General features: G+C 42.6%; 1 protein-coding gene across 3 annotated transcripts in view; it reads right to left on the bottom strand.

The window, feature by feature from the left end:
• Nucleotides 1–8,073: 8,073 nt before the first annotated feature.
• SCLY (selenocysteine lyase) overlaps nt 8,074–16,639 on the bottom strand; it is a 69,383-nt gene continuing 60,817 nt past the window's right edge. For all 3 annotated transcript variants that reach the window (XM_085898663.1, XM_085898662.1, XM_085898664.1), the window contains exons 12-13: nt 9,992–10,067; nt 8,074–9,689 (exon numbers count right to left, since the gene is read on the bottom strand). In XM_085898663.1, coding sequence (XP_085754789.1) covers nt 9,530–9,689; nt 9,992–10,067 — 236 coding nt within the window. In that variant the 3' untranslated portion in view covers nt 8,074–9,529. The remainder of the gene's footprint in view (nt 9,690–9,991; nt 10,068–16,639) is intronic.

Genomic DNA, 16,639 nt, shown 5'->3' with positions numbered 1-16,639 from the left:
CTTTCTTCTTAGAAACTACACATACAATTCCAATGAAATTTGATGACAACCTTCATCACCTGTGATGTACTAAAATTCGTTCAAGACATGAAAAAATATCAGGCTCTGAGAGAGGCTACGGGGGAGAGGGGGGTTGCCCCCCAAAATATGGATTTGCTCTCTTCTCTGAAACCACACATAGAATTTCAAGGAAACTTGACCACAACATTCATCACCCATGATGTACCAAAGTTTGTTCACACCATTAAAAAAAAATTGAGGTCTAAGGGGCTCTCAAGGGGTGAGGGGGGTGATGAGAGGGGGCTTCTGCCCACCAAAAGAGTTATTTTCTTTCTTCTCAGAAACTACACACACAATTCCGATGAAACCTGACTGCAACCTTCATCACCTATGATGTACCAAAGTTTGTTCATGACATTAGAAAACATCGGGTCGATGGGGATTTAAGGAGAGTTGCCCCCCAAAATATTATTTGCTTTCTTGTCCGAAACCACACACCCAATTTCAATGAAACTTGACCACATCCTTCATCACTCAGGATGTACTAAAGTTTGTTCATGACATAAAGAAATTGGGGTTTAAGAGGGTCTAAGGGGGTTGCTCCCCAAAATATGCATTTGCTTTCTTCTCCGAAGCCACACATACAATTTCAATGAAACTTGACCACAACCTTCATCACCCGTGATGTATCAAAGTTTTTTCACGGCAGTAAAAAAAAACATCCATAGATGTTCACTTTCTCCTCCATTACATATTTTGTGGGTCATCCACACCTACCAGTGGTTCCCTGGTTTTCTTATCCAAGGAACTATAACTACTTGGTATCCATTTGAATGAAAAGTACCGAAAATGTGGTTTGAAATCGGAAATCCCCAAAGTTCGAGGGGTGCTGTGGGTGAACAAAGATCTAAATCGAAAATCCAGCTCTATGGTTTGTGCACAATTTATTCCAGACGATTAGTGTGAATTTTCATGACCATCCGACTATAACCCTCAGAGGAGTAGCATTTGGCACGAAGGCACCTCCAGCTCTCGCATATTATCGATTTTTGCACTAATTGACCTTTGACCCCTGACCTAAGCGAAATCGGTCAATATGTCCTGAGGCAAAGTTGTAGTACTCATTGAGTACCATGAACCTGCAAAGTTTCATTGATATCGATGCACTCACCTGGTCGCTAAGGGGCCTTCAATTTTCGCCAATTTTCGCGCATACCCTAATTGTAGGGGGCACTGCGGGTAAAGTATTCCATATATCACAAAAACCGGAATATATTTGATAGAGCATCACCTGTAGATCATTTGTGCCAAATTTCATAACCCTACATGGGATAATGGCTTTCGGAATTGATTTTGCGTGAACAGGACCGATTTTGAAGGTTTTTCGGTTGTTGCTAGGGTACCAAAGCGTCCCTAGCAACCATCACAATTTCCGAAGTACTTGGTCATAAGATGTACCTACCACCCGAGTTTGCTCAAAATCCGCCCACGTTTACTCCCAATTATGCTGATGACAAACGAACAAACAGACAGAATTACTGACAATAAGGGTCACATATTTTGGAGACCCAACAAACAGACAGAATTACTGACAATGGGGGTCACATATTTTGGAGACCTAACAAACAGACAGAATTACTGACAATAAGGGTCACCTATTTTGGCGACCCAATAAAGAAATACTATAAATCGCATTGTGAACACTGGATATATTGACGTCTGAACGAACCCTCACTTTAGAAACTTCGCGCGGGTTTGGCTCGTCTCCTTTAATCTACATCCTCCTAACTCCTGTTATACCCCCTCATCACTCCTCCCATCTTGCCCCCCCCCATCCTACCTCTTCTCTTAGCACCTCTTCACTGCCCTCTGCTTTGCTAACAGCTCCTCCTCTGGTATCCCAAACTGCATAGTTTTCAAACATCTGTGGGCTCCATTCCAACATACCAAATATCTCAATCTCTCATTCAGTACACTCTCTCTCAAACATGCTCTTTCGTTCCTCTCTTCACACCCTCTCCCTTTTGCCACTCCTCAAATCTTGTTCCTCCTCCCACCCACTCCCATCTTTATCATACCACTTCCCAGTCTCATCTTTCCCCTTTCCCCACCCTCCCTTCTCCCTCCTCCCTCATGGCAGCACCTGATCTCATCATCTCCACTCCCCCCTCAAAGCGTCCCTCTCAAATCAGTCACCTTCTCCCTCTTCAAAGCAAACTTCTCTCTCTTCTCACTCCAAGCTTCCCCCTCTTCTTCCTCAAAAGCCCCCCCCCCACACCTTTCTACCTCAATTCTCCCCCTCACCCTTCTCCCTCAAATCTTCCTCCTCACTCCCCCTTCTCATTCCCCTTCTACCCCCACCCCACATCAACAAAGCTGCCTCCTTCCCCCACCCTCTCTCTTCCAACTCATTCTTCCACCTCCTCCAATCTGCTTCCATTTGCCCCCTCTCTGAATACTTCCCCCCGTGCCCCACCCCATCACCACGTAGCCCTTTGTCTTCCCCATCCGACCCTCTCCCCTAGATCTTCTGCAATCTCCAACATGCTGTCAACAACTCTCCCTACTTCCCCCTCCTTCCTCGTCCTATCCTCCCCTCCCCTGCGCCCAAAGCCTCCCTACCTCCCTCTTCCTGAACAGTGTTGGCCTCAAACATCTGATGCCTTCACTCCAATCTGACTGATCTCTCCATACAGGTTGCCACTGACAAACTAGACAGTCTGCTTAACAGAAACTTTCCACCTTCTAGAATATGGCAATTCATTCAGGCTGATTGGCAGGGATTTCAAACAGCCATCAATATTCCAGACTGGTCTCGCATCTCTACTCTCTTTGACATCAACTCATCCTGGGAATTTTCCAAAGAAACTTGCTCTCTCTCGTGCACAGATGAATCCCATCTCATCTTCAGTTGTCCTACCCTTCCTCCCGTCCATGGTACTCTGAATCTTGTGGCGAGGCTGTTGTCCTAAAATAACTTCCCTTCGCCTCATAGAAGGCAAATCCGACTGAAGGCAATCTCAGTTCCTTCCACAAGGCTTGGACAAGTGTGTGTCTACCCTCAGGAGAGCCAGGAAACACCATCTTTCCAATCTCAAGTCTGAATACTCAAACCTGTCTCTCTCCTCCAAATCCTGGTGTTGTTTGGTTAAGTCTGTTTTTGGTGTATATTCCCCCTCCATCCCCTCCCTTACCTCAAATGGCAGCACAGCTGACACTGCACATGAAAAGGCTGAATGCCTAAACTCTGTGTTTGCTTCTAAATTTTGTGTCCCAAACCCATCGCTTTCTGTAGCCACTTACCCGGTTTTTCCTGGACTCTGTGTCCTTTTCTCCTGACAAGGTGGAGAGCTTGCTGGCAAACCTCGACTCAGATTCTGCAACTGGTCCAGATGGCATCAGCCCACATGTTCGAAAAACCTGCTCTGCTGCTCTTGATCACCCTCTCTCTGTTTTCATTACCCTCTCATTTGCTCAACGTCATCTGCCATCTGCTTGGAAATCAGGAAACATTACCGCTCTGCATAAAAACGTGCAAAAACAGATCCCTGCAACTACAGACCAATCAGCCTTCTCCCAATCATCAGCAAGGTTATGGAATCCATCATCGCTTCCGACATTAAATCCTTCCTCTTCTCCAATGGCGATATTTCCGACCATCAATTTGGATTTAGACCAGGTCACTCCACCTTGGACATACTGCTTCTACTTTCCCAACAATGGATGGAGGTCCTCAATGCCAAACATGAGATCAGAGCCATTTCCCGAGACATATCGCGTGCTTTCAATCCGGTCTTGCATTCTCCTCTTGCATCTCGCACTGCTCACCATACTCTCCTCTTATGGTATCCAAGGCAATCTCCACTCATGGCTTGTAGACTTCCTCTCCTGTCACAGTCAACGCATGGCTCTTAATGGCTCTCTCTCATCTCCACTTCTTGTCCAGGCTGGAGTTCTCAAGGCAGTGTTCTAGGCCCTGTGCATTTTCTATTTTTCATCAATGACCTAAAAAAAAAACTCTAGAAAATCCACTTTATCTCTTTGCTGATGACTCCACCCTCTGCCTAACCGTCTCTCATCCCACAGATCGGCAGGCAGCAGCCTCTGCACATTTGGATAAAATCACAAGCTGGTCAAACACTTGGAATACGTCTTTCAATCCTGACAAATGTCACACCTCTCACTCTGTCTCTCTGAAAGGACCGTCTGGAACACCCCCCCTCCCCACCCATCTACTTTCTGAACTAACCCCTTGAAGAAGTCCTTTCATTCAAGCTTTTGGGTCTCACTATCTGCCATGACCATTCCTGGCAAAGCCACATTTCCAAGCTGGCCTCCAAAGACAGTCGTCAACTGGGAATCCCACGTCGTGCAAAGTCCATCCTTGGCACACCTTAGCTCCTGATCCACGGACAAAGCTTTCATCCACAGTCGGAATGAGTACTGCCCCCCCCCCCGGGGTGATCCTCCTACCACACACCTAGCTCGACTTCACGCTGTGGAAACCAAGGCTTTTAGGATCATTCGTATCTCCCGTGATGAAGCTGAGTCCTTGGGTCTCTCACTGCAGGCAGGTCGGTGTATTTTCTGTCTTGTACCATCTCCTCTCCGACCTTGCCCCCCCCTATTTCCGCAGGGCGTTCAGGGTCTGCCAAAAAAACCCTTCTGGTGAAACTACCAAAATGAACAATCACTGTTCAACTTCACTCTTTCATTCCTCTTATTTCCCACCTCTGAAACAAACTCCCACACAACTTCCATCCCACTCTTCCCTCCAGGTCTTCAAAACAGCTGTTCGCCACCATTTCTTATCTTCCCCCATCCAAAACCATGATCTTTTCTACCTTCGTTAATCCACTCCAAACCCACCTCCTTCAAATTCCCTGTTTTCCTTCCAGAAAGTCCCTGTAGTGTCCACCTTGTTTACCCTGTGTACCCCGCCCCATTCCTCTCCCTTCCACAGATCTCCTAACCTCTGTGTTCCCCACCGTTTTGTGCTTCCCTGTCCCTCCCCCTTCCCCACCAAGTCTCCCTATCAAACGCATGTCCAAAACACCCCCTTTACCTCCCCCATCCTCCTCACTACCTCCCCCTTCCCAGAGTGTATAGCGACTCTTCCCCTTTCATGCTCTCTCCCTTTCTCACTCTCCCCCACCCTTCCCCACTCTTCTCCCCCCCTCCTTACTCGCTCCCCCACACCTCCTCAATCCACCTCCCCTCCCATCCCGTCTTAATATTCACGTCAGCTGAGCTAACACTTTGCAGGATGACAATGAAACAGGGCGATAGTGATATCATTGTGAAAACTCCATCACCTTGTGAAATAGGGGATCTAAATGTGCAAAACATGAGGGTTGACGCTTTATCAAAGCAGTAATGTCAGGCACCAAGGCGTGATTTACAAGAACTACATAAAAGTTTGACATTTGTTTTCACAGAGTAAAATTTCTCTCGACAAGCTCTGTTTATTTATTCAATCCCAACACAGCTCGTTTTGCCAGACCAATGACTTTTTTGGGGGGGGGGGGGCACCAATCAATGCTAGGTGAAATAATACAGGGATTTAGATACAGTGTTGTAAAACATTTTGAAAAATGATACATTTGAGGGTAGACCATTGCATTTAAAAAACGCAATATTTGACTTCAGGGTTGTGTTTAGTTACCAAGCAGCTAGCTCGCGTTTGCCAAGCCAACCGTTCCTCAACGGTTTCGAATGGAGTGCTTGCTTCGGTGCTTAAGCCACTTGGCAAGCACTCCACAAGAATCTTAGTAACTAAACACATTAGCACACCCCTGGTCTTGCTCCATCTGTCCTCTGTCTCTACTTTGCCCATCCCATAGGGTTGTCACTCTCTGCCTTCTCTCTTTTACTCACTCTCTCCCTTTGACTCACTCTCTCTGTTCCTCCTTATCTCTCTCCTCCTCCTTCACACCCTATTTCTCCTTCTCTCTCTGGTCATTTTTCCACTGAATCCACTGTTGTCCTTTTTGTGAATGCACTGAAGACCTGTTTCTCATGCTTTCTTCAACTGTACAAGATCGATTAATTTATTTCACTGGTTGAAGTACATATATCTCACAAAATGAATGTTTCCTTCTCCTTCAAATCCTTTATCTTTGGGTTCATTATGAAGCGTGATCGAGTGCATACATTTTTAAGTTTCTTGATAGCCACGGCTAAACTTGCAATTTATCAAGGAAGGAAATTTTTTTTTAATGGGAAGCCATGAGGGCAATGCAATGTCATGATGCTCTTCGATACTTTGGTATCAAGCGAGACTAAAACTCGAATTTTGTTTTTCCCAGAACTTAAAAAAACTGGATAAGTTTTCCAATGTATAGTGTTTTGAAGGCATTTGCAGGGTTAACAAGAATCAGTTAGTGATACTTTTGGAGTGCGTATGTGTTTATGCACTCTTCCTTTTCATTAGGTACCATTGGACTTCGTCCGAAATGGGGGCTTATGGATTTGGTCTCAATTTTCGTGTCCGTGCGTGTGTGTGTGTGTGTGTGTGTCCACAACCATATCTGAGACATATGGACCAATTTTATTCGTACTTGGCACAAAGCCAACACATAATGGTACACACATGCAGGTCATTTTATTTCGACACCAGATCCAAGATGGCCGACTAGCGGCCATTTTAGTTGCAAAAAAACCCCCAAAACGCTAGTCGAACACGTACGTCCTCAACCATTTCTCGGACATGAATTTACCAATCTTGTTCAAACTTGGCAAACAGATAAAGAATGATGGCTCACATAAGCACATCATTTTTTTTCTAGATCAGATCCAAGATGGCCAACTGGTGGACATTTTGTTACTTAAATGTGTTCCCAACCTTTTCTCAGACATGCATGGTCCAATTTTGTTCAATCTTGGCACAAGCACAGTACATGATGGCGTACACGTGCCCCTCGTTCTATTTTGTGATCTGATAAAAGATGGCAGACAGGTGGCCATTTTAGTTGTACATAAATATGGGCTTGCCTTTTCACTCCATACAGCAAAATTACTAAAACAATGGGGGCTATGACATTTTATGTCTTTTTTTACTTGTTTTGCCTAAATTGTCACTTGTTTCCTCTTTTGCATTACAAGTTATTTTCATTTTCCAATTCATTGTACCTATTGCTTTGTATACAGATGTGTAATCTATTCCTGTACTTGTGTAATAAAAAGAATTGAAAACTCACTCTCTCTGTCTGTTCCTTCCTCCCTATCTCTCTCTTTCTCTCTGTTCCTCCTTCTCCATCTCTATATCTCTCTGTTCCTCGGTCTCCCTATCCCTGCCTCACCCTCTCTGTCCCTCCCACACACACACACTTCCAGAAATCCATAACTTGTTACCCTCTCACAGCTGAAGTTTGATACTCATCTCTTTTCTTTTGTCAATTGAATTATCTCACCAAGTCTGTTCTGTCATGGTTTTTCTCTTCAATCTTTCAAGACTGAAGAGAACACCACCTCAGGGTCTTTACTTTATTGTTGAACTTTTCTGTTCTGGCCGACCTTCTTTTCACTGACCCTTTCACTCAATGCATCAAGGCTGAAGGTTCATATCGAGCTGTTGCCTTTCCCACCTCCATCAGTCTGTTGACTCTGTCATGCAGCTCCAACAAACAATGAAAATAAATAGCCTCATGGCAAGTCGACCTATAGGGAAATGTCAAATACATTTCCTGCACTACTCATCTGCTCTTCTATCATGGAATACGGTAGTACTCCATATAGAGGGATGATATGGTAAAAATGGCTGCCCATTCAAATGTGTACACAATGATATGCTTATAAACTACTTCGCGTGAAGTCACAAGCATTTAAAAGCCATGCCTTTTCTTCTCCAGCGTTTTCTGAACTATCAAGACTGAAAAAGATGTCAGAATACATCATTAAAGTACCACATTGGGAGATCGCTAAATTGCCAATTTTTACTTCTTCTTCCCCTGTAAAAACAATGTAAAACTGTAGCCCAACATAACTCAATAACTGCTGAATCAATGATGGTGATTCCAATGCAAGGAAGTTGCTTTGTCTCTGGGCGAGTGCATGCAACCCAAAATTTTAAAATTGATCAAACATTAATCATTTTATTAGGAAAATAAATCAAACTTAAATGTGGACTCAACCAAACTAGGCAAGGATTGTGGGAGGGGGTAAAATGGACACTGGACAGAGCCATTCCAAAAGCGATACATATCCAACCCATCCCCCAAATCAACTGAAACAAGTATTAAAACAATTTTTTTTGTATACCTTGTCGAGGCTCTTATGAGAGCTAACACACAACGCACATCAAGGGGGGCATGAGACAGGAGGGGAGGGAGTGGGAAGGACAAAATAGTAGGGAACAGAGACATTTGGAGATTTAATAACATAGACAATTTAATAACACAGATGGATTTAATCCATTTCAAAACAACAAAATATATAAAACTTTAACCATTTTATTATTTTTTAAAATGATAATTAATCATATCGACATTTCCGCATTTGTGGTTATCCACATTGTGGACTGAACCAAAAGCTAGGATTGAGGGGAGATGGTTGGGCTTGAATGTACCATAAGCGAAATTTAATAACATAGATGGATTTAATGCACACCAAAATATATAAAACATGAAGCATTGTATTACCTAAAAAAAATTGTGGAAACAACAAAAATAAAAAATAAAAATAAAAAAGAGAGGGATGAAATCTGAAAAAACAACAACCAACCAAACAAGGAAGGAATGACACCACATTATGGTTCCACAATACGACACCACAATCCTCTTATGGAATACAATCACGACATATATGACGTTTTTCCATCACAATCCCACAACAAAAGTAACATGTCAAAATATGTCGTGATTGTAATCTACATGAGGATGGTGGTGTCGTATGGTGGCATCATAATGTGATGTCATTCCTTCCTTGTTTGACTGTTTTTTTTTTTTGAGATTTCATCCCTCTATGTTTTTACATTTAAAAAAATTTTTTTTTTCTTGGTGTAATAGTTTTCCTGCCTATCATCCAGTTCCATACTGCTCTCTATCCAAACTGCACACTGGACAGAACCTGGTATTAAAACGGGTTCTGCAGCCAACACCCTGTATAGGTTGATTCAGCACATAGCCTCATCACAAACACCTTTATGACATATTGTAATTGGCTGAAGAACCAACCAAGCAAGTACTATTAACCAAAATGGCAGAATATTCCCAACCTTAAGCAATCTGTACGAGCCACCTACTACTCTCCCAATTTCCTCATCCTCTAACCACATCCCCATGCATGGGGAATCACTTTCAAACAAAACAAAAAAAAAAACAAACAAACATGAGGATTAAAGAATGACGAATGAAATACGATGTAGCAAAGCACAATATGGACTTTGATCAGTCAACTTGGTTTAAAATGCGACAAAACAAATTTGCAGGTACAGGAAGGTAAATAGCAAAATTTACATCAAGACACTATAGAGCTGCTTGGTTCTCTGTAGGCTGGTCGAGGTGCATAAGCAAGGTGAAAAAGGCTCAAGCTAATGGATGCTGGTGGACTCCAGTTCACAGGAAGCACGATAGAGCTCGGCGACGGCAACGTCAATGTGTTTCCTGGTGGTATAGCGACCCAAAGAGAGGCGAAGAGCATTCCGTGCTATCTTTGGAGGAATTCCACATTTGAGGAGCACAGTAGAGGTTCTGGACATACAGTATGAAAAGCACTCAAGCAAGAGTCCACAGATCAAATTTCTCATCCAAGGGAAAGGCTTATGTTTTATCATCATGGTGTTCAAACTTGAACATCGTCTAAATGTTAGGCAATAAAATGATCTGTAATCAATTCAACGAGTTTGTAAAATATAAATTTGTGGGGTTGATTTTAAGCTCTGCATATGCTATTTATTTGGTTGATAGTTCATAAATTTTTTTTAAAAAACAGCAAGATAAATAAAACCACTGCAACTAAAACTAATTTAGAGGATGAATTGCAAGAACTGTACCTGGTTTTCTGTGAAGAATGGCAAGCTGCTCCTGTACTGGCAAAAAGTCTGTGGGATTGTGCCAGAACTCTGTACCCTATGGGTGTGGGATCCACACGAGTTAAGAATGTCTGGTTAAATATACCAATAATATTGCACAGGACTAAAGGAACACTTGATTGTTTCTTTGTTAAAATGTATAGCCAGAATTAATTAATTTTGATATGAATCTCAGGTGTTATATGGTACAAGCCATGCTTACCTGTTGCTTTAATCAAAAGACAGCATGTTGCACTTCCAACATATTCCAAAGATTAATTTGGCAACTGAACCTTCGAGCTCTTCCACGAGCCTCAACTATGTATATAAAAAAAATCTCACTGAGTCTCAGTTAGGATGTAAAATGAAGTGCAACACATGAAAAAAGGACATTTTTAACTCAGCCACTGAAGGTGGATGGAGGTTGTTTTCACCGCTATCTGTCTGCTTGTTTGTTTGTGAACAGAATATCTCAAAAAGTTGTGGACAGATTCGGCTGAAATTTGGTGGAGAACTTTGGTATGTGACACAGGTTAAATTATTAGATTTTGCTGAAGATCTGGAACTGGATCTGGATCTGAGAATTTTTAAAGTGATTCTTCACCATTGAGTGATTGGGCTAAAGCGATATATATTGCACGATATCTCAAAAAGTTGTGGACGGATTCAGTCGGCGATGGTAAAATGAAACTCAACTTCATCGTAAGAGATTCCAATGATCTTGAAAGCCTTGATTTCCACAGTATCAAGCTGAACAAGATGCGATGCAGGGAGCTAGCTAGCCTAGAGTGGAGATAGTCCTCCATTAAGCTGCGGACAAAAGCCTTGCATCGGCATCTGGCTTTGGAGGCCAACTTTGATATGTGGCTTGCCCAAGAGAGATCATGGCTGAGAGTGAGACCCAATAGTTTGAGTGACTGAACCTCTTCGAGAGCATTTTCAGAAAGTAGATGGGAGGGTTTGCAGTGTGGTACTTTCAGAGAGAGAGGGAGAGAGGGAGAGAGGGAGAGAGGGAGAGAGGGAGAGAGGGAGAGAGGGAGAGAGGGAGAGAGGAGTGCAATTTCTCAGGATTGAAAGGCATATTCCAAGTGTTTGAGCAGTTCATGTTTTTGTCAAGGACGGGGGAGAGAGAAGAGGCTGCTGCTGCCTGTCTGTCTGTCAGAAGGATGAGGGATGTGACGGCAGAGAGTGGAGTCCTCTCTCTCTCCTGTTTCTTTTGTCCTGTTGTATCCTGATCCATTCACTGTACTGGTACAAGTTCTACCACAAGGCTCGACTATGTATGCAATAGTAAAATCCTGGAAAGATGGGCTTTTAGAACGCATCATTATGATTAAACGGACACAAATTTTTGTTCCAAGTAGATCGATTATTCGCTTTTCAACAAAGTAAATAGTTTATCACCTTTCCAACGGTACCATATATATGTTATCATATGACAACAGGAACCCTTTATAATAAAGTCTGATGGGCACACGGATGATTCTCCTTTTAGTAATACTCGTGAGCCCGTTGGTCGATTGGACCAAAATTTCATTGGTTTTCATGGCCTTGAAACATACCTGCCTACTGCACCGTACTGCTTGAGCATTAGCTTGCCTTTTCACCATGTCCAGATGAGCTTGGACTCGTCTGATTAATATCAAACCTTGAAAAGGCACATCCGCGGGGCCCCGGCAATATTCCTGGCAAGTTTCAATCAGATCGGACCATCAATCGTGCAAAAGAAATAAATAAACAAACATTAATTGTGACGTCATTAGTGATGTCATAGCACCGTGTCTTGTCATTGGTCGACAGATAAATGGCCGTAACTTGGGAACGGCTCATCCGATCGATATCAAACCTCGAAAAGGCACATCCGCGGGTCCCCGGCAATATTCCTGGCAAGTTTCAATGAGATCAGACCGGCGGTCGTCGAGAAATGGCGGTCGCAGACAGACAAACAGACAGACAGACAGACAGACACACACACAGAGATTGCTGGAATTATAGATAGATTATTGCAAAATGATCCTCCGACTATTATTGTTACTATTATTATTTGTATTAATTAATATATTCTTTGTTACAATGTTATTATTTTTGTTATTTATTTTGTAATTAGAATGCCATGCTGTGAAAAGACCGACAGTGCCTATAGAAAATCTACACCCCGTTTCAAAATTTTCACCTTTTGTTGCCTTATATCCTGGAGTTAAATTGCATTAAATCAGACTTTTTCCACCCTTATTTACACATCGTAACCCACAATTTCCAAGTGAAAAACAAATTCCACAAATTTCAGAAAATTAATTGAAGATACAAAATTATAATATCTTTGTTCGATAAGTGTCCACCCCCATTATAATTGCAATTACAATTTAGCTCAGGTGTAACCAATCACCTTCAAAATCACACACTGAGTTAATTGGCCTCCACCTTGTGTTAAATTGTAGCGATTCTCATTATTTTAGAATAAAATCAGCTGTTCCTGTAGGTTTCCTCTGCTGAGTAGTGCATTTCACAGCAAAGACAACCATGAGCACCAAGGAGCTTTCAAAAGACATCTGGGATATAGTTGTGGAAAGGCACAGATCAGGGCATGGGTATAAAAAATATCTCAAAGGCCTTGAATATCCCTTGGAGCACAGTCAAGACATTCATTAAGAAGTGGAAGGCGTATGGTACCACCACGACCCTGCCTAGATCAGACCGTCCCTCCAAATTGGATGACCAAGCAAGGAGGAGACTGGTCAGAGAGTATATCAAGAGGCCAATGGCAACTTTGAAAGAGTTCCAGGCCTTTATGGTGAAGACTGGTCACTGTGTGCATGTCACAACAATATCTGAAGAACTGCACAAGTCTCGTCTGTACGGTAGGGTGTCTAGAAGGAAGCCATTACTCAAAAAAACCCGGAGATTCTGAAGCCATGTGGCAAAAAGTTTTGTGGTCTGACGAAACCAAGATGTAACTTTTTGGCCAAAATGCAAAATGTTACGTTTTGGCACAAACCAAACCCAACAAAGCACTTTACCCAAAGAACACCATCCCTACTGTGAAGCATGGTGGTAGCAGCATCATGTTACGGGGATGTTTGTCATCAGCAGGGACTGGGGCACTTGTCAAGATAGAAGGGAAAATGGATGGAGCAAAATACAGAAAAATCTGAGAGGAAACCCTGCTGCCCTCTGCAAGAAAGCTGAAATTGGGACGGAAGTTCACCTTTCAGCATGACAATGACCTGAAGCACACAGACAAAGCCACACTGGAGTGGCGAAGGAACAAAAAGATAAATCAGAGTCACAGTCAGAGTCACAACCTAAATACAATTGTAAAATCGGTGGCATAACTTGAAGATTGCTGTCCATCAATGCTCCTCATGCAACTTGACTGAGCTTGAACAGTTTTGTACAGAAGAATGGGAAAATATTGCCCAATCAAGGTATGTAAAGTTGGTAGAGACATATCCCAACAGATTCACAACTGTACTTGCTGCCAAAAGGTGCTTTCACCAAGTATTCACTCAGGGGGGTGGACACTTATCCAACCAAGATATTCTAGCTTTGTATTTTAAATTAATTTTCTGAAATTTGTGTTTCACTTGGAAGTTGTGGGTTATGATGTGTAAATATTGGTGGAAAAAGTCTGATTTAATGAGATTTTTAATGAAAAAGGCTATAAGGCAAGAAAAGGTGAAAATTTTGAAAGGGGGTGTAAACTTTCTACAGGCACTGTATTAAGCTACTCTTGACACCTTAGCATGGTGTGCATTTAAAACATGGGAAGTCTTCCAGGCTTTTTGTCGTTAATTAGCCTCATCAACTCAGGAGATCATGACGATCATTTGGGTGTTTCAAATTCCACATCAGAAAGCTCTAGTAGAACTCCCACAAAAAAAACATGACACACACACACACACACACACACACACACACACACACACACACACACACACACACACACACACACACACACACACACACACACACACACACACACACACACACACACACACACACACACACACACACACACACACACACACACAATTTATAAACAGATTCAATTCAGATCGGATTCAATTTGTAAACAAACATGAACACAACAAACCTGAAAAAGTATTCCTAATTCACCCTGCAAATAATTTCCAAAAACAGGTGCAAAAACACAGAAAAATGAAACAGAAACAAATACAGCCCCACCAATTGCAAACAAGACAAAATAAATATATATAAGGAAATATCAACAAATATACACCAACAACTGGGAGAACAATAAAAGAGCAGGAAAATACAAAAGTGGATTGAACTGAGTTGGGATCGACAAAGAAGGCTCATTGAAATGGCTAAGATGAGATTAGCTCAACTGGGATGCGGAACAAATAATAATAAATTCCCAAGATCAAGGACAGTACACCAATGGATTTAAAAAGATGGAGAGACAGAGTCAGACGGACAAGTGTGGGTTCTGCAAAACAGAAACAGAAAGTATGAGTCACCTGCCTTTGGGATGCAAAAACTATTATAATCAGAACAACTTTACACACAATGGTACAACAAACCATGCAAAGTGATTCATTGGCATATCTGCAAAAATTTCAACATCCCAGTGCCAGAAAACTCAGAGAAACACAAAACAAAATAACGACATCATAATCATGTACGACCTGATGATCCCATCGAGCGTGAACATAGAAAACAAAGCCTTGTGACAGGACATCATTCTCAAGAACAAAAAGGACAAAGACAGCATAGCTGATTGAGATATCAGTACCCAGCGATTTTTGGCTTAAGTAATGCAGAAATCAAGAAAATGACCAAATACCAGAACCTAAAAAATGAGATCAAGAGATCTTTGAAGCTGAAGAGCATCAAAATAGCGCCAGTGTTAATTAGAGGAACAGGAATAAAGAAGAACCTCACTGAGATTTTGAAAACCGTCCCGGGAATGTTATCACAAACAAACTACAGGTGGAGGCAGTCTGGGGTTCAGTGACTATCCTGAAAAGAGCCCTCGGAACAAAACTTGAAGAACAACAAAGTTGAACAGCTTGGTCCATAAACTGTGATCCCTTACCATTAAAAGTGAAGTTGGATACTTTAAGTCCTGGGCGGACTCCATTCCATCTCCTCAAATGGAGTTAACAACAAACGACACACGCATGCGCGCACGCACACACGCACGCACACACGCACGCACCTCATCCTTTTATAGTAAATATTTAATCACTGTGATACAAACGATGGCTATGCCTTCAATTCAGAGTCAGGGTGTCTAGAATTACCAATAAAGTGCATATCATTTATATGAGAGCCTGGAAGTATGCAAACTCCCCTCTCAATGGTCTCAAATTCCAACCCAGATAGAAACGATCATCCTGGTGATTCACATGCAGGGCGATTCATCAATGTGTGTGCCATCCATCGGATGGGTGGTAAACTGAGCGTCCCATCTCCCAGCATTAGTTGATGGACATTAAAGATCCCACAGCGGCCTTCACAAAGAGTCGGCGAGCTATCGCCAGCAGCAAATTACAAATTCCTGTTCTAACCTACATACTGTGAACACTGCCTCAGCGGCACAGCTTCACTCCCAGCAAATTATGCAACCAGCAGGCATTAGTCGAAGCACAAGACGTGGTATTGACGTCATCACTATAACTTCCTGGCAAACAGCTGGCAATCTGCCAATTTCATCTGTTACCTGTTCAAAAAAATAGGTCTTAAAGGGGAACCCAAATGCAATTTCCTTTTTCTGAAAACCACTTAAAATCATCAGCCTAATTTGAAGGGAAAATTTTTGTTGAATTTTTTTTTGCCAATCACAGTGCCACTAAAAAAATCCTCAGGGTGTCAATTTTCCATTTTGCCAGTGATGTCACACTGTGAACCCACCATGATCCAAATAGCGGCTTCACATCGAGAAACAGTGTATTTTGAGCTCGGATTCAGATACCGATTCCACCGTCATTAGCAATTCTGAAGGTTCTCAGTTTGTTGCATCTGATCAAATGGTATTTTAAAGAAACTATTTGATACATAATTAGTGATGGAAACGCTTTCTGGGAAGTTGTGGAGCTGTATCGTTTCGAGTCTCATGCGAGCATTTCAGACAAAGTAGGCGGAAGTGTTCATGAAGATGAAAACGTCGGTCACATGTCCATAAACAGATTGGTCGGTTTTGTTTTTCCATTCAATTAATGGTTTATAAGGGAGGAATTTTGTATTAATTGATAAATCAGTTACTTGAGCAGAAATACCCATCAACGCCTGACAGCCGACACTGCCCAGACACACTCGGACATTGTGAACAAAATGGGCGATGAATGCTTTGTCCCACTATCGCAGGCTGACCAGGTGACTTGTATGTTATGGGATCATCCTGTTTTGTACTTTCCTCAGATGCCATGTGTGTCAGTATTCATACCGTATCCCACCATCGTGTCTGTGAGGTGTCGATGTCCTGCCCCAGTGGTGTGGGGAGTGGTGCTCGGGGAGGAGGGTGTGTGGTGGTGCTGAGTATTGTGGGGGTGATGGTTGATGGGGGATTGTAGAAGTGGGGGGGGGAGGGGGGAAGTGTGGGATGGTGGTGGGAATTGTGGATGTGATGGTTGATGGGGAATCGTGGAGGGAGGGTATGGGGTGGTG

Source organism: Eptatretus burgeri, chromosome 10 (genome assembly GCF_056783735.1).
Source record: "Eptatretus burgeri isolate ZD-2024b chromosome 10, Ebu_testis_v1, whole genome shotgun sequence".
Taxonomy (NCBI): domain Eukaryota; kingdom Metazoa; phylum Chordata; class Myxini; order Myxiniformes; family Myxinidae; genus Eptatretus; species Eptatretus burgeri.
This window is presented reverse-complemented; position numbering and strand designations above follow the sequence as displayed.